Source organism: Podarcis pityusensis, assembly GCF_964106645.2.
Source record: "Podarcis pityusensis genome assembly, chromosome: 5".
Lineage (NCBI taxonomy): Eukaryota > Metazoa > Chordata > Lepidosauria > Squamata > Lacertidae > Podarcis > Podarcis pityusensis.
This window is the reverse complement of record NC_138032.1, coordinates 74,601,206-74,627,641: the sequence shown is the minus strand read 5'-3', so window position 1 is coordinate 74,627,641 and position 26,436 is coordinate 74,601,206. Positions and strand designations below refer to the sequence as shown.

General features: G+C 42.9%; 1 protein-coding gene across 1 annotated transcript in view; it reads right to left on the bottom strand.

Moving 5' to 3' along the window:
- The window catches only part of ANK3 (ankyrin 3), a 393,167-nt gene extending 369,844 nt beyond the window's left edge, over nt 1–23,323 (bottom strand). Inside the window, exon 1 of the mRNA XM_081004830.1 lies at nt 23,131–23,323. Coding sequence (XP_080860956.1) covers nt 23,131–23,199 — 69 coding nt within the window. The 5' untranslated portion in view covers nt 23,200–23,323. The remainder of the gene's footprint in view (nt 1–23,130) is intronic.
- Nucleotides 23,324–26,436: the final 3,113 nt, after the last annotated feature.

The window sequence follows — 26,436 nt, the reverse complement described above, 5'->3', positions numbered from 1 at the left end:
CCGGAGCACGATTTCTGTTCTCATCCTGAAGCAAAGTTCTGAAGCACTATTTCTGGGTTAGCGGAGTCTGTAACCTGAAGCATATATAACCTGAAGCGTATGTAACCCGAGGTACCACTCTACAAGGCATGAAGATAGCAAATTAATTCATAATAAATTAAATAAATTGTAATAAATTAATCACCACCACCATCATCATCTTGAGCTGGATCCTCCTCAGCTCCTGTCAACTTATAAGTTTCTGTATGAACTACATTGATACCTTACATGTAAAATACATGTCCCAAGATGGACCCAGTAGGATCCAGTAGTAGAAAGGCTAAGATGGATTTCCCCTCTTACATACCTGCTGGAAAATAGGAACCTTCATCCCCCTTTTTACTTTCCCAGGCTTTCGGTACGGTACAGACAAGTTACTGCAAATGACTAACCAACTTTTCCTTTAAGTGCTAGTGCACCACAAAATTGCAACCTGTAGCATATATTACTCAAAGGCAAAAATGGATTCAGAACTCATTCAACTTTTTTTGCAGCAAAGGAAGGAAGGAAGGAAGACTCCCAAACTACCAAGAAACATGAAAAATGAAGTCTTGATATTCAAAGTGCAGATAAGAATAATATACAGAAGATGTAGGCAAAACCTCTTCCCAAGACTTTGGAGAATCACTGGGAAAATGGGAAGTGGTCTTACTCCAACCAGTGCAGCTCTCTTTCATTTCCTTCATTGGCTCATGCGAGTTCATAGGATACCCCATGACTGCACATCTTTAATACATGAGACTTGCTTTGGTCTCTGACTACGATTCACTTCCAATGGTGGGTCATGGCTGTGGCAGAGGCAACGGCATCCTCCAAGTAGCGACCACACTGCACTCATCAAGATAGGGGTGGGGTTGGGTTAGGTGGCAACAATGATGGGAACTCCAGGTTGGCGACAGTGGTCCTGGAGGTGTGTGCACACCTGTGGGGCTCCCGCCACAACCCTGGGGCTCCCCTAATCTCACTGCCCCCTCACTCTGCCACATCCCTACTTTCTCTCCCCCTGCCCACCCCCCCAAAAAACCCACCACTGCTACCATCTTTCCTACAGATGCAACAAGATTTTTTTGCTCTAGCTGAAACATATCAGTGAAAACGTATTTCCCGGAAGCCATCTGAGATGTTAAATTATCCACTTGATGAAGCAATTCCAGGTCTACAAGCATCCTTCTACCAATCCTGATAACTATAATAGGAGGAGACTCTTTGGTAGTAGTGGTGGTAGTATAGGAGACTCTTTGGTAGTGGTGGTGGTTGTGGGCTTGCTTATGAAGCCATTTTCAGGAGGAACAAGCCATGGTTCTGCAATGCTTTCCCCAATTATTTTCCCACTTAACGTTAGCCCTACAAATGAATTCAGGATCAATTGTCTAGTTCAAGAAAGACTCACTCGTGCCACTATTTTCTCTAGCCTTAGACCATGAGGCTGTACAAGGAAGCTCCATTTTTCCTCCCAACTTTAAAAGACTATTAGCTCTTTAAGGCTATGAAAGAGAAAGAGATTCTCTCCAGGATGCACCCACCAAGTACCGCTACTGGAATACAGCAGCTTGATGAAACCTGCATGTGCAGTTTTTGTATTTCCATCACCCCCATGTTGGCACAATCATGTGCTCACTGGGAGCAGTTGCTACTTGCCCCTGCAGAGTTGCAAGCTGCAAGACTGGCCTGTATGTTCTGTGCCTTAACTCAAAGCGGGAGTAATGCATGACTCCCTAAGATCTCAATTGTCATCTTTGGTCTTTTCATATGTTTTTTTCTTAATAGGAATGTTACTGCATGGACACCCCAGCCTCTAAATTAACACAAAGCTTGAAATGTTGTATTTTAAATTTCGCAAACGTTCAAACAGAACAGTCATTTACATTCTCTCTTCATAAAGAGAACCATCAGTCAAGACGAAAAACTATTTGGCTTTAATTGTGAGGAAGTAATAGATTATTCCTGTATAAATGCTAATCAAGCCTAATTTAGTCACTGCTACTCCCAAATGACACAAATGATGAGAGGCCAAGTACAAGCAATCCTGAGGATACTGGAGGCAACTTTTTGCAGCCACACTAGTAATTTGTGGTTCAAAAGAAAGGGGAGGAGTACCAGTTTTTGTACAGCTTCCCTTTACAATTACCTGGAAGCAATTCTTACTTTGAAATATGCAGGTCTATAACTAACAGTCTGATAACCAGCTCACAGGTGGTACCAACAAATCCCTAATCACTGCTTTTTTTTGGGGGGGGACTCAGGGGTACCAGCAATTCCCATGCCCACCTGGCAATCTTTGAAGCTATGGCAGAGTGGTCCAGCAGTAAAACTGCTAGCACATCTGCAAAGCTAAGCAGGGTCCGGCATGGTTTCAAATTGGATGGGGAACTATGTGTTGAGTTTCCTGTGTTGTAGGGAGTTGGACTAGAACACTCAGGGTCTCTTCCAATTCTATGATTCTGTACTTGTTGGTCATGTGGGAATGCCTCACCTGCAAGGGTCCCCTATGTTTAGGGAGCAAGGAGCATCCATTCCCTTTATCAAGGAAGAAGTTAACCAAACTGCCCTTGAAGACTTTCATGGCTCAATTGCAAAAACATATACTCAACAATATTTGGTTAGAAGAGTTTCCTTATATACACCCCATCACAAAGATAGCAGTGTTGATCAACAGCTACAAAACTCTTCACTTAAAAAAGGGTGCTTCTATCATGCAGAACATGTACATAGGCCCATTGAGTTGTTTATATAAGACACTGCCCACCGTTTCAATATTAGGTCTCCCATACTTTTAATAGTTTTATAGATGAAGGAATTTTGGCAGGTACAGCTTTCTTATATAATGGTTGAAAAGGTGTATAGAGGTTCAAAGGTTGACTACCTATATCAGGGGTGGGGAACTGCAGGCCCCGAGACGGAATGTGGCCCTCGGGTCCTCTCTATCTGGCCCTGGGGACTCTCCCAGGCCAGGCCAACTCTCCAGGGAATGTCCATTCTCCCCATCCCACACCCATCACCAGCCCTGCTCTGTACCCTCCTTTAGTGCTCTGCCTGCTGAAATGTGCCCTCAAACTCTTGCATGCCTGAATGGAGGACGAAGAGGGCTGGCTGGCTTTTGCATGCTTGGAATGTAGCCCCTTGTGCAAAAGGTGTGAATCACATCTGTTGTTCCATCCACTCCCCCCCCCCACCTCACCCCATGGGCGTGTGGCCCTCAGAAGGCTATCTGTATCAAACTGAAAAGGTTTCAGTAGAGAATTCGCAGGGGCAGACTTGGGTCTTTTAAATTTCAGTAGCTCCTGTGCAAAGTGAAAATTTGGTGGCCCCCGCCTCTCTCCTTCCATTCTGACTGTGTACTACGCCACAGTTGTGACACCCTGAGGTGCCCCATTCAATTTGGCACCCAGTGGGGGGACACCAGTCATGCTGCTCTAAATCCACTTCTAGAATTGTCAGGGGAAATGTTGATGCTCCTGATAAATAACCATGTGAGGTAGGGAGAGCTGTTCCCCACAGCGTCTCTGAATGAATCTTCAGGTAAAAGCTGCTCACCCACCTCCACCCCTCAGGATTATGGGCCTGGCTGATTGAAGAAAGAAGGTCTGTGCACTTTTATTGTGAAACCTGCAAAAAGCAACGAGTCACCAGGTGGCTTCTCCGATTTCTATCCGATTTCATGAATGAACACCTTCTCACACAATCCACACATGAAATAGCTTAAATACACTCAAAAGGGGTCCAAAATGTGGTATTCCTGCAAAACGTGTGAAAATTCTTCAGCATATGAATTCAAACCTGCACAAAAAATACAGGCTGAGTTGCAGCTGTGAAATAATTTCTCAAAAGCATTCATTTTAATATGGTATTTGCAATCCAAAATGGCTCCATTGCCCTTCTACAGATAAATATTCAAGCTGCAGATTGGGCATGAGATCTGAATTACCAGTAGCTTTAAATACTTCTGTAATATTTCAGGCTTACCCAAACAGATCTGCTAGTTGATATACCAAAGGTACATAATGGTGGAGAGTAACCATGGAAACACTGTACAACTACACATTTTTCCATGGCAACCAGGCCTCCATGGAATACTAATGAGTGACCATGGCAACAGGAAGTTAAAGAGAGGATGTCTGGAGAGCAAAATATTTCATGTATCATTTATAAAAGATTAAAAAAATTGACAACTGAATGTACACATTTGCTTTATACAAATCCCAATTTCTGAAGTAAACAACCACAAAAAACAAAGTCACTGGAATGCTAAGTACCACTTTTATGTAAAATAAAAACAAACAGGAAAAAAAATCTTACTGCTGTATTAAACCGGAGTTCTTATGTTTTGATTGAACACAGACAGACATAACAACTTAGCACAGTTCTCTATGTCCCAAAATTTCTATGAAATGCTGCATTCTGAGCTCTATGGGAAGAGAGCAAAAATTAAAATGAAAGACAACCGGAAAATATTCATATGCCTAAACGTTTTCTGTTTCTCAACTCAACTCAGCTCAAAAGCTGTGTGATGCTTCAGGCCTTTGGCCAACCTTAAGGCAAATGAAATGCAAAGAAAATTGGCATTTAAGGCAATTTTGCAAAAAATAGAGGTGGACAGTGTTAAGGCATCATCCACATTACTGGTCAGAGAGAAAAATCACCTGCCATTTATAACATTGAAGAACAACAAAGTGACCTACAGAAATATATATGTCAACAAAACAAAATAATGTGAAAATTAGCTCTTTGGGGGCAAGGCGACTAAACCAAGTAAGCTGTACTGTTGTCAGGGTCTATGCATGCGCCAGACATACAGAGAATCTTATGCTGGCCTTATCACTCTCTTGCCCTTTCCGCTCTCTCAAGCTTTAGGATAGCTCCCTACCTTTCTCATTTTTAGAAGTGCCATATGCACAATTAACAATCCATTTTGAAAAGGAAACTTTTCTTAAAAACGCAAAACTATTTTCAGTATAGGTGGGCAGATAAATCAGCTCCGTGATTAAAACCACCTTCCACTTCAAAGTTGAAGAACCATTTTCCAGCCAGAGCTCAGCCCTGGAAAGGAAAACGCAACATCTGAACCGACTACAACTAGGAAACCTCCAGAGCAGACTCGCTGCGAAAAAGAAATGAAATAAAACGTATGTGTCTTCTTCATCCTAACCCCCTTGTTGTTTTATCTACTGTAGTCACATTGGTATGACTTTGATATGTTCCTCTGGGCAAGGATAGGAAATCTGGTACCAGCTGCACTTCCCAGAGGCATTCAAATGCCTGTGACAGGAAGGCTCCCTCCCTCCCTTCCTCCTTCCCTCTCTTTTTGATGTTACAGGGTGTATGCAACACTTTCAGTTTAGATTATGGAGCTGCCAGAAGTCACCTTTTAATTCACAGGTAAAGAGTTTCATCTAAATCATCTGTTCTGGAGCTTGAACAAGAGGGATGAGATACAGTTTGTGGCATCTCATCACCTCCTATGATTTTACCTATCAGGGTGAAATTTCAATCCACGAGGCAAACGATGTGGTCTTGTGACACTGCTGTACAGTGAACTGCCTCCTGCCTTTCCCATGCAGCCAAAGAGAAGAGAAATCTGCTAGTGGTTTATGCCCATTCGTATGAAATGTAAAGCTAAATCGGAACACTCAAACTCCATAGCCACATTTCTCCAAGTTGCTCCAAGTTCAGATATCAAGGCACAAACTTCAGACTGAAGCACACCCACATCTAGGCTTGCCACTTACTTTGCAGGGTGGTGATAATCTCTAGCTATAAGAATGGATAGCTGAGTGAGTGAATGAATGAACCAATGCAAATTTACAACTGCTGTCTCCATAAACCGAGAACTTTTTAAAAATGTAGCTAAAGGAGCAACAGACAGATTGTAACCACCAGAACTATGTTAAACTGAGGCACACATCCTATGGCATGGCCATGGGGAAGGAGTTTCCAGAAGCTCTGGGGAGTAACTGGAAGTTCACTTCACTGTGCATCTGTCACATATTTTGAAACATGAGTGAAGCACAAACCCTTAGGAGCTTTCCCTGTGCATAACTAAATATACACTAATAACATTAATGAGTGAGCAAAGCAGGCATACAGACCGTAGGTTTGAACATACCAAAGCCAGCTCACAATACTCTCTGTGTGGTGAAGAAGCAGACACACACTGACAAATGTGACATGGAGGCCCATGCATTTACAAGATTCATACAAATTCCCCTTTAAGAAACAAACCCCACCTTTTGGGAGTAGTACGTATGCAAAGTGGGCCTTCACGTGGAGTGCCTACCTCACAAACATTATGTGCATGATGGATATGAAAGCTATGCATTGCACTCCCTTCTTCTGTGAGAAGGATCACTAGCCTAGTAAGAGTGCAAGTTGGGCTGAAGCTGCTTAGTCCAGCCAACTCTGAGGACATCCTTGCACGTAATGCGAAGCCAGCATGAGCAGCTGAACAAGCCAGGATACGAAGCCATAAATCAAAGCTGGCTTCTTCAGCTGCTCACATGAAGGGAGGAGTGAAGTGGCTTCAAAGGAGCTCCCACGTGATATTTGTGCATATCCTTGCTTAAAAAAAATAATAATTAAAGATTTCTTAGTTTACAAAAATATGTTCATTGTCTGTTTTTTCAAGTTGTGTTTTCTACAGATCATTTTCATATGTTGTGAGACATTGGTGCTGCACGCAGTATTAGGTTGGGAAGAAAAGAGGGGAAGGGTGGAGAAGGTGCATGGGGTGGGATAGGGTGGTAATGCCAGTATTATTCTACTTTGTGTATGTTTGGGGTTTTGTGTCAGTGTCACTTGTGTGGGTTCTCTTTCTATTCGCTTGTTATATTTCCTTGGTGGTGAGAGAGGTAGGGGTGGCCTAGGGGTGGTTGGCTTGGCTTTGGTTGGCTTTAGTTAGATTTGTTTGTGGCAGGGGGGTTGGATTCTTGGGTCAGGTTAGCCATATTGATTCGTATGCTGTTGGCAGATTCTTGTTGTCTTGTTGGGCTACGTATGTGATAAAAGGGAACCATACCGGGGTGAAGGCATCTTCTTCTACTTCATATCCTGGCTTATTAAACAAGCATGTTTAGCCTAATGTTGCATGTGCAAGTGGCCAGAGTGCACCTGACATTTAAACCCAAGGCCACTTAAGCCAAGACCTTTTGCTGCTGGGCCTATGTATTTTGTTACCTGCTCACTTGCATTTTAAATTAAAGCTATGTTTTAAAAATCTAAGCATCCAAGTGGTGGAGTTCTCTAATGAGCCACAAAATTTTCCCTAACCTATACTTGCCCAATCTGGATATGCTGGTCTTCAATGCATTGTGCAGTTTTTATGCCAAGATCTCTCAGATGTTTTAAACTTTCAAGAGTTTTTGCAAAAATGTACTCCACCTTAGGGTTTTTTCTCCTTTCCCAGTGTGAGATTGAAAGTATCTGGCATGTATGCATACATTTAGAAATTAGAGAATTGCATTTAGTCTTTGGAAAACCCATTGATAGGCTTTGAAAACCCATGATATAGTGCTAATTCCTATATTATCTTCTACAATTTCTGAGGATTAGGGACACAGAAGCTATTTGAAGGGGGGGGGGCTTGTCAGTGTTAATCACCTCCACCAGTTTTTTTCACCTCGGTTCATGCACACACAGAAAGAAAGCAGGATGCAAATTAAATTTGAAGAATCTGATGGCAAATATTCAGCAGTGCTCAAGAAGCCAGAAGGGTGGAAAAATACAAGGATCCCATTTTTTTTTTCATGTAAACATCCTCTGTTCCTGTTGTGCTTTTGTACACATATGTAAAGGACTACAGCACCATCTACTGATATTTTATAGATATTGCACTACTATAGTTCTCAGAAAGGTTACTTCAATTAATATTGATGGGGTGGAGCTTAAGTAGAATGGGAATCAGCAACTAGCAGTCAAATCATCAAATCTGATCCTCTGGGGTGCATCATCTACACCCTGTGTAAACCGATCCAGAGGAAGCTAGCCCAGATTCCCCAAAAACTTTAGGGAGGAATTCAGGGACAGAGGGGATTGGGCAACGTTAGGTTTCTGCCCTGGGAGGTTGAACTTATTGTTCTTTACAGTGGAAAATGGTTGAGCCACCTTCACTTCAGCTACATGTGTGTGGAGCAATTAATAGAAAGCTTTGCTTCTATTCAGCTTTTGGCGAGAGATAGCATATTGAATGACAGCTACCACGAGTTGAAAGGAGCAAAGAGGGTTGAAGGCTGTGATCAAAACAGCTGATCAGCATATGGAAGGAAGGGTAGAAGAACTGGTTATTTTTGGCAGTGAGCTTTCATCATGTTGCCCCCTCCGTTCTTTCATGATGGCCCTCTGCTTCTGCACTTCCTCACTGGTCCACCCCAATATCATACTGCTTGAAGTGTTCAGAGAGCAAGTGAGTTTACACAGAAGAGAAAGCTCACATTTACAGATCAAGTGTCCCTATTTTCCATGAACAGTCCAAGGTTTACAGAAGCTGTCCCAGTCCCTGACTGGATCCTGGGACATCCCTATTTTCCCTACAGAACCGTTAGAAGACATCTGAAGGCAGCCTTGTCTAGGGAAGTTTTTTTAATGTTTAATTTGTTGTAAATTTTTATGTATGTTGGAAGCCACCCAGAGTGGCTGGGGCAACCCAGACAGATAGGCAGGGTATAAATAATGAAATTATAATTATAATTATAATTATTATAGATGAAATGTTGGAGGGTATGCATTTAAGATAGAATTCTGTGGTGTCTTCTGTAGGTGGTGGGGACGCGTCAAAACTATCTATAGCTAATTTTCATAAAACTCTTACAGACAAGTATTGGTTAACAAAAAAGCAGGGTTTGTGAGGTATAGTGGTTGGCTACACTAACCCGTTCCCCTCACAGTGCATTTTTAACATAAGGACTGTCTGTGGCTATAATGCCCTTTGGCAGCAGCCAATGGGAGTTATCAGGTTTTATTTAGGACGGCCTAGCTTGTCAGGTTAGGCCACCAAGCCAGCAACCTCTTTTCTTCTCCTCTCTTTGCATTCAGCCTGAAGGAAATTTTGTTCACCCACCCAGACAGGCCCTTTTTACCAACGCTAGGCCAAAATCCACCTCTGTTTTCACAAAGTATCCTGCAAAAACAGGATGCAACATTCTTGCTATCTCTCACAGGGAGCAGAGGAAATAGTTTTCTCTTAAATATTTGGACAGGGACTCTGCTTACCTAAAGTATATGTGGTGGTAGAGGGTTCTCTTCTATTTCTTCAACTTTAAAACATCATGTTGTGTTGTTCCAAAACCATTGAAGAATATGGGCCAGTGGGAAGCAGCCAATCGACACTTCCTAGGGTGGCATGGCAGGAACACGTCACATTGCATTGCATCACTCCATACCCATTAGGAAGTGGCAGCTATGGAGACAGAGAGGGCTTTGTACTGCTTTTGAGTGGTGCCGGGCATTTGTTTTGAAAGGAAAAGGAAAAAATCCCTCTGCAACCTCGCATGGTTAAAGTAAATGTCAGCCTTCGCCCTATCCATTCTCCAAATATTTTGGAGAAAATTCTCTTTCCCCTTCCCCTCCAAGTTTCATGGGTGCTTCAGTCTTGCCCGAAACACTCTGCAAATTGTAAAAAAGGAAGGAAGAGAGGAACCATTTTTGACCAACACTTGGGCCATTATGGACATGCAGGGAGACAACTGTGGCTGATGCTGATCACCACAGCATCCTTTCTTCTCATTTTTAAAAGATGTTATAGCCAGCCAAGCGTGTACATGGTTGCAGATGCTCTTTGTATTTTTAAAAAAACTTTAAAATATTAAATCATCTTGTTTTTACAGCAAAATGGTGCTTGGTGAAAGTGTATTTGTTTATTATTTATTACAAGTATTTATATACCACTATTCATTAAAAAAAACCCAGAATGGTTTACAACAGTTTTACATGAAAGCATATAAAACTTTAAAACCAGAAATCAGCTACCGGTAATTATTATGGAAAGATATTGTCTTCATTGCCTGCAGGAGTCTGACGGAGTACAAAAATCTTCAGCAGGCATTTAGAAGTTGAAACAGAAGGTCTATGCAGAATCTCTATTGGTACAGGGAAGTTTTTAATGTTTGATGTTTTATTGTGTTTTTATATGTGTTGGAAGCCACCCAGAGTGGCTGGGGCAACTCAGTCAGATGGGCGGGGTATAAACAACAATGGCAATATTCCACAAGACTGGGTTGATTACATTAAAAGGTTAGTTTCTTGTTGCTATCAAACAAACCTCACCAACTCAGGGAATATGTGCAGCAGGGCACCAACATTAGGGCAGCAAACACAAACTCAATTTTATTCTTGTAGTTATAATGATGGTATGATGAGAGTTTAAAATGCAAAAGTGCATGTGCTCAGAGTGCTCCTTTTTTCAGGGTTTATAAACGCTTTTTTGCTCTAATATATCAAGGATGTAGAAGCAGTTGTAAAGCATGAAATTGTTTGAAGGTGGCGGGGGGGGAGAGAAATGTTAATTGTGTGCTTCACAACAGAACACACACACAAGACATCTAAGGCCATTAAATCCAGGGTCTAAAATTGCCTGGCCGCATTGCTTTTGACAAGAGCTGCCATAGATTTACCTGGAATAAGTCTCACTGAACACAATGGGACTTACATCTGAATAGATACACACAGGATTGCAAGTTTCGAAATGCATTTGTTTCCTCTCCATTTAGCAGTAAAGGATTTCGTTTTCATGGGCCATTTGGCTTACTGCATTTCTAAATCTAATCAGATAACAATGGAGCCGTTACTAAAACACAGCAGACCGTATGAGCCTACCTTATTTTAAGCATAGTTAGCTCTGTGGATATTTGCATCTCATATACTAGTAAACCATTCTGAACAACAGACAAAAGCATGCTCAAACACACACCTATTCTGGCACAGGAAAATCCAATACAGGGTAACTTGCTTTGAAATTATTGTAATACTGATGAACTATTGTACCAAATATGTAGAGGTGTTCTTGAAATTTTGTGAATAAAAACAGCAAGGTTAAAAAACAAAAAAAGAGGTTTTGGTTTCCAGTAGTGCAAAACCTTCAATACTTTTCAATCCAAACCTCCAGTACCTTTTACAGTAATTCATGACATATACTCTGATCAAAGTACCTAGCAAACGGTGCAGCCGAGATTATTGTACTTACATCAGCAACAGGTGCCATAGCAAGAACAAAAGGAAAGTCATAATCTTAGATAATACCAGAGCAAATGGGGGGGGGGGAGGACCTGTAGTCATCCAATATAGCAGCCTCAAGTTTAAACATTTTCCAATCCGTTCTCTATGTCTTTCAGACAGAAAGCTTTTCATGGCTGTCATGCTCGAGCGCCAAATTCATCTATGCGCTTGAAGTGGTGAGCAAGCGATGAGATGACAACAGCCGCAGGTGTCCCAAGTTTACTTTTGTCTGCCAGGAAGTCATATGACTTCCCTTAGTTTCCTATTAGTGCTTCGATTGACTTTAGTTCAAGTAACTAAGGTCAAATGTTCTAAAGAGCTGCTGGGAATGGAGGTTAAAAAGGACACACCCCTGACCTGCTGACTCTTAAAATGTCTATTGAATAAACTCAGCCACATGAATATACATTAGATGCATAAATATGGTACACCATATGCATACTTAAGGGAGGAGACTACTTTCCATTAACATGTTTCCTCTGGTTACTTCTCAGTTTGACTACTGAAACACTCCACAGGAGGCTGCTCCTGAAGACTGCCTTGTGCAGGCTGCAGAGAATGTGGAACAGCTATACTCTGCAAGTTAATATCCTACTGATGAGATACTGCCTGAGGCAAAGTTATCCTCTACTATAAAAACAGGGCTTTTCCAGTGTCAGCATATAGAACCATAGAAATGCAGAGCTGGAAGAGACCCTAAGGGTCATCTACTCCAACTCCCTGCAATGCAGAAATCCCAGCTAAAGCATCCATGACAGATGGCCATCCAACCTCTGCTTAAAAACCTCCAAGGAAGGAGAGTCCACAACCTCCCAAGACAGACTGTTCCATCAACAGCTTTTACATGATCTTTAGGAGACCAGTGAGCCCCTTCTTGTTCAATGAGACCTTCAGAAGGCTGGGTCTTCTCTTCTGCAAACAAAATACAATTACTGCTGTTGCGTTCGTGTTTCTGTAAATTGCTTTTAATGAGCTGTTTTATTACTATTGAAACTGTCAGCCACTTCGAAGGCCTCTGTGGCAAAAAAAAAAAAAAAAAGGCAGCCCGTAAATTTTAATGCACATTAAATAAGTCTGCTTAATGTATAAAGATATTCTAGCCCTAAGGGCATGCAACGTGTTCATTAAATTTGCAAAACAAAGGGTAATTTGTGGAATTCCCAGATAATATCCCAAGGTTGATATGAGGAGCCTTGCTAATGATGCTTCAGTTATACACAATACTAAGAGTTATGGACTGAACTACAGGCTACCCTACTTCTGGAATTAGAGCTGGCGTGGTGCGGTAGTTATTGACTGCCAAGCTAGAACTGCAAAGACCATGTTCACTTTGAGCCATCCATCGTCTTTCAGCCTAATCTACCACACAGGGCAGTTTTGGCAATAAGCTGGGGGGGGGCAGTGTATGCTGCCATTGTGTTAGCTACAGTGGTTTTCACAGTTCATTATATGCCTTTGTGTTAAGATACAGAAAGCTACAGTGAACCAAGTTACCCAACCCCCCCGAATATATTGCTAGTAACTTCCATGATACTTATGCTCGCTACCAAACCAGTTGGTTTGTGGCTGCCTTATTTCAACACCACCTTGCTATATGAATCAGCCTTAAGTCTGGGAATCGCTTGGGGCAAGATTATGGATGGGGAGATCTGTACAAGTGTGCACCTCTATTTCTTATTGCATCATCCCAGATTGAAAAGCAAAACTGTGACTATAATAAAACTCTAAACAGCATATTCAACATTTCAATCTCTACCTCAGTTTGCTCACCCTCTTCTCTACATGCACATTGACACTAAATTCAGCAGCTCCCTTCATAGCAAAGCTTAGCCCCCAAGGCACAGCAAGCAAAGTTGTGCAGCCACTTGTTGGGTCCTAAAAAATGTCCTGTGCCTCTCCCTCATCTGTTTTCAATTAGCCTTAGCTTCAACACTCAACCTGCCTCACCAAATCTAAAGGGGGTCTCTAGCTAAAAATGCAAAATTTATTTGCCCTCCCTTTGCAAAACAAGCGGCTGTATATTCTCTCGTGAATCTCCTTAGTAAAGTCATTCAAGATTTGACTCCAAAGACACAGTAGACCGGAACAAAAGATATCTTTCAAAAATTAAGGTGGAAAAATGTTCTGCATACACTTAAAATGCAAAACTGTGTGTATCTTGAAAGAGGGGATTGCTTTGATTCTCCTGTTAATTAAGAAAGTTACAGAAGCATAACATTACTTAGTTGAAAATAATTTAATAACCTCAGGGGGCCACTAGGGGGCGCATTGGAAGATGGCCGACAATACCATCTCTCCGACCCACACAGGGTAATTAAGAGGCTGTTATGGGAGTAGGCAGCCTCCCTTGTTGCCCCAAGGAAATGGGGAACACTGCCCTTGCCTGCTGTACCCATAAATCAGCCCCTAATTCGAAAGAAGGGGGTGAGGGCCCTAGGCAGAATGCCCCCGTGTGGACATCGGCTCTCCTGGACGCTGTCTCTGATCGCGCACTAGTTGCAGCAATTTGGAATAATTAATTACAAAAGAAGCAAATGCACATATTTCAAGTGAAGAAGGGGAGTGAAGTCTGTTAATTTAAGTGACCTCTGCGAAAGAAGACGACGGGCTGGAGAAACAGGAATATTTTACGATGAAGATAGACCAAAGGCGGGGTATGTTGACAACGGGGCTGAATGGGGGGGGGACCTTTTTTACTTTCCTTCTGTGTGATTTACAAGAACCCCTCCTCATTAGAACCGTCGGTTGAACTGACCCAAGCAGGATGATTAAGGTCTGTGTGGAGATAAACTTTAACCAAAAGTATGCTTTATGGAGACCGAAAAGCAATTAAGAGCTTTTGGGAATGGCACAGCAATTAATTCGGAGTCGCCATCTTGCCAAAGGAATTATAGCCAGGAGGAAGAACGGATTTGTTTTCAGACTGCATTCCTAGTGAATCTCCTCAGAGGTTTTGAGAAAAGGAGGCAGATTGGTGAAGATTAATGATGCTAAGACTGTTTTGATGTATGGAAGTGATGTTATATGGAAAATGTCTGGATATGGCTACTGGATAAAAAAAATAATATCCACGCAGGATTACAAACTGTTCTAACCAGCTTGCGGAGACTATCAGAGGTCACAAAGAGAAAGGAAAAATATATGAAAATAACAACAAGAGATGTGGAAAAATAATAGGAAAGGACTGGATAGTACTGTGAACATAATAAGGTTAGATTTGTGGACATTAAAACAGCAGTAAGAAGCAAGAAGTTGATTGGATCCCTTCGGAACTTGAAATATGGGTACCCCCAACAAAAATTTAAAATTCGGCTGTGTAATTTGGAATTTATGTAATTTGGTTTGATTTGATGTGATTGGTCAGTTAATAAAAAATTATTCTTAAAAAAAAGAAAGAAAATAATTTAATAACCTCCTAATTCTTATTTTAGCTCGTGGTTTCAGGCTTTCTTTAAAAAAGATTGCGCATCATCTTCATTTAATCAATGAGTTGTACAGGCCTTTAAAACAGGAAGGTATGATTTATCTCCCCTGCCCAACTCTCCTTTTTATCATGGTCACACAAGACTCTTGGCATTACTTTGTTCCTTAAAAATAAAATAAAATCAAGTTTCATCAAAGTTTTCAAAATGTTAAGAAAACGAACAACAAAAACATGCCATTGCTGATGGGAACTCATGGGCAGAGGCATCTTATCACTTCCAGCTTAGGCACAAATGGAATTTATGGAGTGTACAATGACCATATCACCCAAACCCAGAATTGGCTTCCTCTAACACATACCTACCACATGAATATGGCTTTCCATTTCCTCATATCCATGCCAGCGTAATGGATACAAGGTGTTATTCCTACAGGAGAGTTTCATTCATGTCCATTGCCACTGGAGAAGCAATGTGAGGGTCAAATCTTGAATTCTGATTTAGATGGTCCGGGGGGGGGGGGGTTCACTCAGATTTGCTCCTAGTTTAACTCATTTAACAGGATTCAAAGGTCCCCATCCTATGCAAACTTCAAGTCTTTGGTAATGCTCGTATTACCAATTAATAGTGTGTACTAGTAGTTATCTGTAGATAAGGACTGTTTATGTTATATGATTTTGTTTTCTAAGTTTGGTAATGTTGTTTTTAAAACTCTCCTCTACACCCTGAAACAGTCCACTCTTATCATCTCATGTTTCTACCAACACATTCACCCTTGATCTCTCAATTGATTTGTTCCAAAACCCAACCTATGTAACTTATACATGTTGCAGAATTTCCATGGACTGTATGATTTGCATCTACAAGGGGGACGGCTGCATATTTGCAAGTTTCTCCATGGGCAACCACCCCCACCAAGTGCAAGGGAAAATAATCCTAGTCTAGGTGCAGAATTTACCCACACCTAAAAGGCTCCTGGGAGGCTGGAGGGACATTGCTGCTGCTGTGAGGGCTGAAAGGAAGACCCCCACTGCTGCAAGGCCTATTTCCACCTGGCCTAGGGGGTGGGGCCTAGACTCACCTTGAACAGATAAAAGAGGCTCCTGGGAGGCCAGAGGGACATTACTGAAACAACTCTTGGGTTGGGGCAACTGGCAAAAATGTTTTACAATGTTTGAACAGTTCTAATTTTGGTTCCTCTGGTTTGTTTTTGTTGGGTTGGGGTTGGTTAAATGTTTAGTTGGGGTTGGCGGTTATTTTAATTTGGGTATAAGTGTAAACTCTTATTGTTGTTATTATTGCTTTCTATTGATTTATTGGTTTGTTTGTTGCCTGCATAGGACATTCTGTTTCTTAATGTTTGGTGTTTTGTTGTGGTTTTATTTATGTTGTAAGCCACCCAGAGTGGCTGGGGAAAGCTGTCCAGAGTGGCTGGGGGCAGAGCCTCAGATATGTATTGATTTTTACTTATGGAGGGACAGCTGCCCCCCTGCCCCCCTGGCTACGTCCAGGGGGGGGGCACAGGAAGGAAAGAAGGTTGGAAGGGGGTCACAGTCAGAAAAAGGCTGAGAGCCTGATGGTCCTGCTCCTGCCTCTCTCCACCTGGCCTAGGGTGGGGCCTGACAGGCTTCCTAAGGACTGCAGGGAATGGAGTATTTTGGGGAAAGTTTTGTTGGGAGTTTTTGCTGCTGTTATTGATATTAATTTTTTGTATCTTTTTATGTGGAAAAGGTTCAGTTTGGTTATGTAGTTTTTGATGTGTTTTATTTTTATGACTACTTTGCTATGTTTGTAATTATATAAATCTTTTCATATTGTAAGCCGCCTTGAGCATTGTTTTAACTGTGTGAAGGTGGCATGCAAAGAAAATTATGATGATGAAAAAACACTGATCTAGGGAACATGAAAGTTTAAGTGCTCCTTTCTTGGAGTTGCTTTTATGAAATGTTCCAAAAGTGTAACTTGTATTTTTGAATGTATGGTGGGTGGGTGTTTTTTAAGTGAAAACCAATTATTTTAAAAGGTGCAGTAATAAGCCCAAGCTGCACACAAGAATTCACTCAAATGGAGTGGTGGGTGCTATGATGAAAATTGCAGATGTGTAAATGGGTAATGGGTAATGCTCACTGGAAGGACAGATCGTGAATCTGAGGCTCCAATACTTTGGCCACCTCATGAGAAGAGAAGACTCCCTGGAAAAAACCCTGATGTTGGGAAAGATGGAGGGCACAAGGAAAAGGGGACGACAGAGGATGAGATGGTTGGATAGTATTCTCGAAGCTGCCAGAATGAGTTTGACCAAACTGTGGGAGGCAGTGGAAGACAGAAGTGCCTGGCGTGCTCTGGTCCATGGGGTCACAAAGAGTCGGACATGACTAAACGACAACAACAAATCAGTAATATACAACTAACTCACACTTAGAGTAGACTCATTGATTTAACTGGATATACTCCAACCAGGAACCATTTTGTTCAGTATCTTAAATGGATTTTTCAAATTACACAGCTATGACTGGGTTCTTGTAGTCTGGGGACTTTTGAATTGAGGGGATCAAAATCCTGATCCCTTGTTAAGTTGCTTATCTTGGAAGGGCTTTACCAATTTATATGTCATTTAGATAATAAAGAGTAGCAGGTACTTTGATTTAGTGGCTCCAGCAATGTATTCCAACAAACAGGAGCTTCCCCACTAATTTCTACAAGACAGATAGATCCTATTCAAAATGCATCATGCTATCTGTGTCCTTACACCACAAATTGTTCTTCAAACACAACCACACTGCTGTTCCTGTACTACTGGTACTATAGGGCTCCACTGTCATTCTGCCAATGACATTTGGATTTAGCCAAGTTTCTAAGACATCCATTGTATCAATAGCCACATTTAAACTCACAGGCTCCCAGGATGTGTGTGCAACCACTATTACAGTACTTTAGTTACTTACTTACTGATGCACATGTTTAAAGAGAACTATTATAACGTAAGAGAGAATAGAGCTTTACTAGAATGCTCAGTACTAGAGAGGTGGATTTTGCCTTCCATGTATACAGTCTGCAAAGGACTACAGCTCCAAATCTGTGTTCTTCCCACACCTGCTGGCTTAGCTGCTATTTAATTAAATGCTCTTTGACCACTTCGCTTTATACACCAATGCTATGATTTTCCTTTCGTTGAGTTGCACTGTGTTCTGTAAGAGAACAGTTCCATCAGTGCAAGCATTTCTGCTTCCCTGACAGAACAATCTACCAATGCCCTCCCCACCACGACACGCTATGCTGGGAGCTACGGCGGAGCTTCATGCTCCGGCACCGGGGGGCAGAGAGCGGGCGGGGGCGGGGTGGTGCACCGCCCGCAGGGGCATGGTGCATGTCCTGGGGGCAGGGCACGCCACCTGCAGGGACATGGCACCCAGTGCGGGGGGGGGGCAGCTGCGATGGCACCCCACCAGGATTGCACTGCTGGGGGCGGTGAGCTCTCCCTGCACTCCTCTTCCTCTGCCAGTGTCTGGGGGTTTTCCAAACCCCTTTCCCCCAGCAGATTTGGGGAGGTCATGGGCAACACACAGGAGAAGAAGTGAGGGAGAATGCCCCATTGCATTAGTGGGAATCATGCTAACTTCTGCTACTGCAATGAGGTACTTGGATATGCTCCTGTAAGACTGATGCAATTAATTTATACATTGGCAAATGGCTGCAACTACCCTACCCCATACACATGGGATGTTATAGCTATTAAAAAACTTCGCAAAGAAACTGAAAGTAAAATTCATTTGTCGCTGATTGAATTTGAAGCTAATCTTACAGTTTCAACTGAAAGACACCCTAGAGCTTCTGGGCAACAAGCCAACACAATATGCTTTATCACATATCCAAATCTTTTCTTTCTTCTTCTTAATGGGAAAGGTTTTGTTTAGCACCACAAGCAGTGTATAAGTACATTATATTTTGTGTCTTACCCTTGAGACCCAAATCGTGTAATTACAGAACAGTTCAAAAAGCAGGAACTATTCAGCAGTAGCTTGTCTACCAATAGAACAATCTAATAAAATGAGGCCTTATGCAAAATGAACCTTAAGATATATTGAATGGGTTTCAGCGCACACTAGACCAAAAGACAGTGGTATATCAATGATAGTTGAAGAAGAACTGAGTTATGTAAGCATAAGGTGGCAAAGGATAGGTAGAAATTTCCTGGACAATGGCTTCACGCAACTCTTAAAAAGCATTATTTGCAACAAACATTTTTGTCAACCTGATATAGACTGCAGAGGAGAAATAAAAATGTGCTGCATTGCAATATATTCTTTTACAATGGCGAGCCATTTTAAGCCTTATGTGAAAATGTTTGCATTGTTATAGGCCAGTGAGAGATCCTTTGCATTACCGGGGCCACCAGCTATTGTAATAGTAACATATCCATACATCGGTTGGGTTTGCACAATACTTCAGGACTCTGCTCCAACCTTATATGTGAAGCTAGCATGCTCACCTGCCTCTACCATCTATACCAGGGTACCCCATCCAAATGGAGCCTATGTATGTACAATCCCATGTACATGGACCAACATCATGCAATCCAGGAGTCTGCCATCTGACTTTAACCTACACACAAAGGATTCTATGTGTGAAGGTCACCTTGATGGGATGGGTCATCCCCAAGTAGGTGGTGGAGGCGTGATCAGCCCCCCAAGTCCATGTGCAGGGCTTGGGGATGAAACTTCATAAATATCATCCGAAGTGGTCCATTGTTTCACTAAAGGCAAAACTGGTTGACAATTTGCTACCAAACAAAGCTCAAGATTTTGTCATTTGTATACAAAGCTTTAAACAACTTAGAGCCTGCCTGTTTAAGAAACTGCCTTCTTCCATACGTCCTGTTCAGTCACTGAGGTCACTGGTAAAGGCCTTCCTGCTGGTGCCACTCACCTCCAAGGTTCATTGGGCAACTACTTGGAGCAGCACATTCACTGTGATGGCACCCACATTATGGTGCATACTCCCTTCTGACATGTGTGGCATGTGATGTGTTTCCCCCCCCCCCTTTTTTATTTAAACATTTATTCAGACAAGTCTTTGAGGAGTAACAACATTGCCTTTCATTCTCATTTTGTATGCCCTTCAGATTTGTGCATTTCTTTGGTATTTTATACTTTCTTCTACTTTTAATATGCTGCATACCACTTGGAAATGTTTTTTTTTTCTGCAAATTATCATTTTTAAAAAATCAATAAATAATTGAAGGGGAATAGTGAGTAAGTTGGATCCAGCGGCAGGAAATGTTAGGGTTGAAGCCATTGTGCTTTCATACTACTGTATTTTGGTCATATGTATGACCTTCTACCTCAGAGTGAGCTCAGTTGAAACCTAGTGTTTCAGCTGATAGGCTAGAACTTGATGAAGCCACTAGCCTACTTCTCCATGAAGCAGCTTTTCAACATTAAAAGGAAACACTGATTTTGCTTCTTTGTAAGAATGAAGCAGACACCTGCATGAAACATTGGGCAGGGCAAGGCATACTGCTGTGTGAGCATCTGATTTGCTGGTCAGTACATCTGTCAAATGTACCGTGATGACAGGAGGGACGTTGTAGGATAAACCATCAGCAACCAAAGAGTGAAAGGAGCATACTCACACAGCCAACGCCCACAAATTAACTTACACCACTAAGAACAGAGCAGAGAGTGAAGCATTGGGGTACAACCCTAAACACCTGAAGAACTGATAGCTTCAAAAGGATCCAGTAAAATGAGACAAATCATGCCAATGGGAAAACTAAAGCCAGACAGAAAACTCATTCCTATGACCCTATAACATTGCAACCTTTGACAAACAGAAGTATTTTGTGGGTATTTATTAGCTTCGTGTCAAATTGTATGAGGAAATGTCATCCCCGCTTCTGACATATGCCTCACCACCATTCTGGAAGGGCTTCTCATTTGTAGTAATTGTGGCTCAGACTTGCAATTGATTAATGTGTTTTAAGACTGTTGACACTTTTCTGTATAGCAGAGAGTAGAAAAACAGTAAAACAAGATATATAGTGAAAAGATGTTGTCCCAATTTCTTTCAGGCTACAATGATTTCTTGTGGAGAAAGAGAAAAACAAAGATGGGCTTGTTGATATTTAAAACCTTAACAGTATCTTAAATACTGTTATCGATTACTTTTCTTAAATATACACACCACAATTATTAAAAGGAGATATAAACCAACTTTGGGCACCAAGGATGGAGGTGAGGAGCAGCTTTAATCAGAATTCAAGGAAAGTTGTGATTAATTCCAGAAAAATGCATTGTTTATACCAGATACAATAATGGACTCAAACCACACCATAAAGTTTGATAACCAACCTGAAGTGAAGAGGAAGGAGAAGTACATATTGGAAACAAAAACAATGTTATATTCTTTCACCAGGTATTAAGTAATTTGTTATACACAAGCAATACCCACAAAAAGTAGAGCAGCCTGCACACCAGCAGGGCGACTGGTTTCTTTGGAATACTAATACAAAACATAGTTTAAACTAGTGAACTTCCAATACCAGTGCAAGAACTCTTGTCCATTTAGCTTTAAATTTATTCGCTGCTAATTCCCAAGAAGTGGATTTTCCCACTTGGCGCACATCTATGCCACATACTAAAAACTGGCTTCATTATCATTCTGTTCGAAGTAATTCAAAGGATGCCTCTATTACACTGTATTTTTGCAAGATGGTCCTTCAAGTCCCACGTCAAAAGCAATGGGAATATATCCAGGCCACACACAAAGCGGTTTGTGTGTGAGGTTCGCCTCACTAAAAGGAAAGATATCCCCCTCTTGTCCCAAAGATTCAACTGTGGGTGCTAAAATGTGCAAGGGATGTTCTCAGCTTAAACAGAAAGACTTGCTTGACAGCTGAAACTGATTCGGTTCAAGGCACAACATGGGAAAGTCAGTTGACAGGCGAGCTAACCCAGTCTTCAGAGTTTGCCTCCAGATTTTAACTCAGTCGGGACTGTCAAACAACACTCAGAAGCATTAACAGGCCCTCTGATATTGTGACCGTGGTCCACAGAACATGGACCACATTCCACACAAATTACTGAACAACATTCAAAGTTAAATCCCTGTTGTATTTACTAAACCCATTCACTAACATTTCAGCTTCCTTATGCATTCAAGCACACTGCAAGCACAAGCAAGGCAGCAATGAGAGTTTCTCAGTCCCATCATATGCAAGTTTATTTGCAAGCATGTCCAACTGAGATCAAAGGAATTTCCTTTCAAGTAAGTTCTTATTGGATTTGCCACCATGCTCTCTTCAGTTAGGAGTATCTTCACCTCCCAGGCAAGCGATGCTGTTGACAAGGCTTACCTGAAGCTACAGGTGCGATTGCATTTGACACAGAGCCAGCAGGTTCAAAGAGAACTACACCCACTATTATGTTATAAAGAGCACAAAACTTCTAACACAGAGATTGACAGAATATAGACCGCCAATGTGGACCTCCAGCCTATTTCTGGTAGGTAGCCTAGCATCAGTTTAACAGTGAAGAGAACCTGCTCCAAAACAAACACTGGATTGAATGGACTTTAGGATGACCCAGCAAGACACTTCCAGAATACACTCTCTTAAGAATTTGGATCACTTAACACAGTTGAGTATTACTCAGAATAGACCTGTTGAAATTAACAGACTTCACTTAGCCATGTTCATTAATGGGCTTACTCTGAGTAAAACTTAGTTTAATACCACTCATAGATTTGGATCTCTTGTCAGTTAAGCCATTAACTCTTGCTCTTAATTTTATTTGTGAAGCACATGGATACTAATTAAAAGAAAGTAGTCCCTGCTAAGGCTAAGCCAAAACTAAATTTTATATAGCTTTAATTCTATCAATGGTGAACTGCTTTTTTTTAAAAATGACTGTTTTTTTTTAATGTTTTTAGCTGGTTCTTCTTTTTGTCTGTAAGCCGCCTGGAGTCCCTCACAGGAAAAGGTGGGGCATAAACAAATAATCCTATCCCAGTCCTCGCTTGTTTCCTTACTTCAAACCCTTCAAGCTCGCAGCAGGACAGGATTTTTTTCATGTAGGGGAAACCTGAGAACCCGCTTCCCTCCTCACGCTGCTTCCTCAATGGGAAGCAGGACCTGCCGCCGCGAACGGCGGGACTCGGTCCCGGGATGAGGGCGCGAACCGCCTCACACGCGGCAGTTCTGTCTCTCCTCAGAAGCAAGCCTCGTGGGCTTCCGCGCGGCTCCCGACAGGCTTGTAGCCCGAAGCGCGCTCGCCTCAGGTGTGACCAACGCCTCGAGTCAACCCTCGGCTCCTCTGAGCGCAGCACGGAAAGGTCACTGCGCTTCAGCTTTTCTTCCCGGAAGGCGGCAAGAGACAGAGAGAGAGAGAGAGAGACGCAGAAGAGGGAAAGTTCACGAAGAAACAGGAGGGTGGGGGGAGAGGGGCGAAAGGGCCGCCCGGTGGCTCACCTGGTCCAGTTCTCGGGCATCCCCGCCTGGAAAAAAGGCGGCGGAGGCGGAGGAGGAGGAGGAGGCCATGTTGCAAGGCTCTCTCTCTCTCTCGCCCAGACACACCTCTTTATCCCGTGGAGCAAAGGAGAGGCGAGCAGGAGCCCAGTTCGGCCGAGCTCCCTCACGGGCTGCGCGCAACTTCGCTCGAGGAAGTTCTCCAAGCGCGCTGCCGGGTTACCTCAGCGCGCGCGCCGCTCTCTCCCCTCAGGGGCCGCCAACAGGTTAAGGCAGGAGCCTGGGAAGGCGGGCGGGGGGGGGGGGCGGAGAGACCCGCCGCAAGTTCCCAGCTCGTTGGCCCCGCCCTCCCCCACACCAGAGAGACCGGGAGGCGGGGCCCGGCCTCGCCACGCCACGCCACGCCACGCCACGCGCGGCGCCCAGGTGAAGGGTTCGCCCAGGTGGGCTGGCAGCCGGCGCGCGGAGCGTTCTCGAAGGGGAGGATTCTTTGGCTTTGGCACAAGAGCGCGGAGGAGGCAGTGGCCGGGCTTACTCCTGACTATTGGATGCAAGGCACCACCAACCCCTTCTCTGGGATAGGTGGTCCGGGTTCAGTTTCATCCTGTCAAAAGTCCACCTCAAAAGTACCCGCGCCGCGTCCAGTGGGGGGGGGGGGACAGAAGCAGAGAGATCCGCGGCATAAAGTGAATTTCAAGAGAAGGAGGCTTTTGTCCCATGCCTAGGAGCCAACTCCCAGGGGCCGAGGTCCCTTTGCCCCCTATTAAATGTTTGAGTTGACAGGCATTGCCATTCAAATGGTGTGCATGTGCCACATCCACGTGATTGATTATGCCGGGTGGGGCTCACCTGGGGCCCCTCCAATCTTTTATTCATGCTGGCACCCCTGGTCCCACATGTTAGATTTCTGGGAAAAGGAAAATAAGGAATTGTTCACATTAACACTTCTAGCCTAAACATATTTTCTTACACCAGCCCTCTTGACTTGGGGGGGAGGTAGAGTTAACTTTCAAGTCAGCATGCTAAGACAGCAGTTTTCTTTAATTCCTAGTTTATGATGCAAGCTGACCATCCATATGGTAAGGGTCAATTTTTAAAGTTTGTTGGTGTTTAGTCGTTTAGTCATGTCCGACTCTTCGTGACCCCATGGACCAGAGCACGCCAGGCACTCCTATCTTCCACTGCCTCCCGCAGTTTGGTCAAACTCATGTTCATAGCTCGAGAACACTATCCAGCCATCTTGGTCCTCTGTGGTCCCCTTCTCCTTGCGCCCTCCATCTTTCCCAACATCAGGGTCTTTTCCAGGGAGTCTTCTCTTCTCATGAGGTGGCCAAAGTACTGGAGGCCCTCAGCTTCACGATCTGTTCTTCCAGTGAGCACTCAGGGCTGATTTCCTTCAGAATGGAGAGGTTTGATCTTCTTGCAGTCCATGGGACTCTCAAGAGTCTCCTCCAGCACCATAATTCAAAGCATCAATTCTTTAGTGATCAGCCTTCTTTATGGTCCAGCTCTCACTTCCATCCCATCACTACTGGGAAAAACATAGCTTTAACTATACGGACCTTATGTTATGTTATGGTTTAGTTATATGCTGTATGGAGGGAGTAGTGACAGCATATTTTCCGCAGGGTCCAGCAATGGGGCAAAGGGGGAAGTAAGGTACATGGGGGGGTGCTCACCAAACCTCATTCTCCTGACCCTGCCTATGTCCCTTAAACATGTTTACATTTAGATTTATTTCCAGAGTCACACGTACACAATCCTGTACGCATGTCTTTGTGAGTAAGCCCCAACTCAGCTAGACTTGGGTTTCTGAGGAAGTATTGGCCAGTCAGGCTGCAAGCATACTTTCCTGACTTGGAATAATGTCCTGTTTGAAACAAATTGCTCTTCCAAGTAGAAGTATTTTAGATCAGTGTTAGCAGCTGTTTGACCAAACCCGTATCAGCAGATTTTCTCCCAACCTTTCATGTTACTACTACATAAAATGTAGTCTCTTGACACCATGGAGTATACAATTGCAATTCTGCGTAAAACTCGCTGGCGAAAATTGCCAATAGTTTTTGCTTTCTTGCCGCAAAAGCAAAGAGTCTTGTGGCACCTTAAATACTTGACAGATTTAATATGGTACCGGCTTCTGTGGACTATAGTCTACTTCGTCAAATGTGTGAGAGGATAGTAATTCGCAGGCAAAGACTGAATGAAATGGATGCAGTGGGGCTGAAAGCCCATCTGATTGCAAACATGCACCTTTTATTGCTAGTTTTATTTTATTTATTTATTGTATTTATATCCCACCTTTTCCTCCAAGGAGCTCAATATGGCGTACAAGCTTCTTCAACTTCTCAGTACCCACAACAACCTTGTGAGGTAAGTCACCCAGCAAGTTTCACGGTGAGTGGGGATTTTAACCCTGATTCCCCAGGTCTCAGTCCTATACTCTAACCATTACACCACACTAGAGCACAACATTTAGCACTGAGCTAAGTGGTACTTGCTCCCAAGGAAGCATATCGGATTTCAATTTTATTACTACTCTAGAATTTCTTTCAAGTGCAGGCACTCTTTGTTTATAATACTAACAAAGGTCAGATTACCTGCCTGGTTACCATAGTCAGCCTTGTTGGGGTTTTTTTTAAAAGAAAAAACAGAAGCCGTTGTTGTGATATGTAGCAGCTGCCATAATGTAGATCTACAGAACGAAAGTGGAGATGAAGTATTATATACAGTGTACCTCGGGTTAAGATCTTAATTCATTCTGGAGGTCTGTTCTTAACCTGAGGTACCACTTTAGCTAATGGGGCCTCCCGCTGCTGCTGCACGATTTCTGTTCTCATCCTGAAGCAAAGTTATTAACCCAAGGTACTATTTTCTGGGTTAGGTGAGTCTCTAACCTGAAGTGTCTGTAAGCCGAGGTACCACTGTACTGAGACATTTGTTCCAAGCCTTTATCAGTGTTCTACACCTGGAGATCAACAGGAAGATATGCCCATTCTGTCTGATTCTGCCATTTTCTGAGTCAGCCTCAGAGCTAATGAAGCAAAAGATATGACCAGCATAATACAATCGATCCAATCTCTGTCTTGCTTGTGCCAGATCAACTGGATTTGCTGGCTGCATTTTCTGCTCTTGATGAGTTGCACCCCATATCATAGCTTAGCCAGAAAGCAAGGTATGGAAATGCAAAACTTAGCAAATACTCATGTTTCCCAGGGATTCTGATCATTCCTGGCAAGGAGATCCAGGAAACGATTGTGTGTGACTGCTCAGCACTTCCTTAAGACTGTCCTTCTACTGTTCTCTACGGGC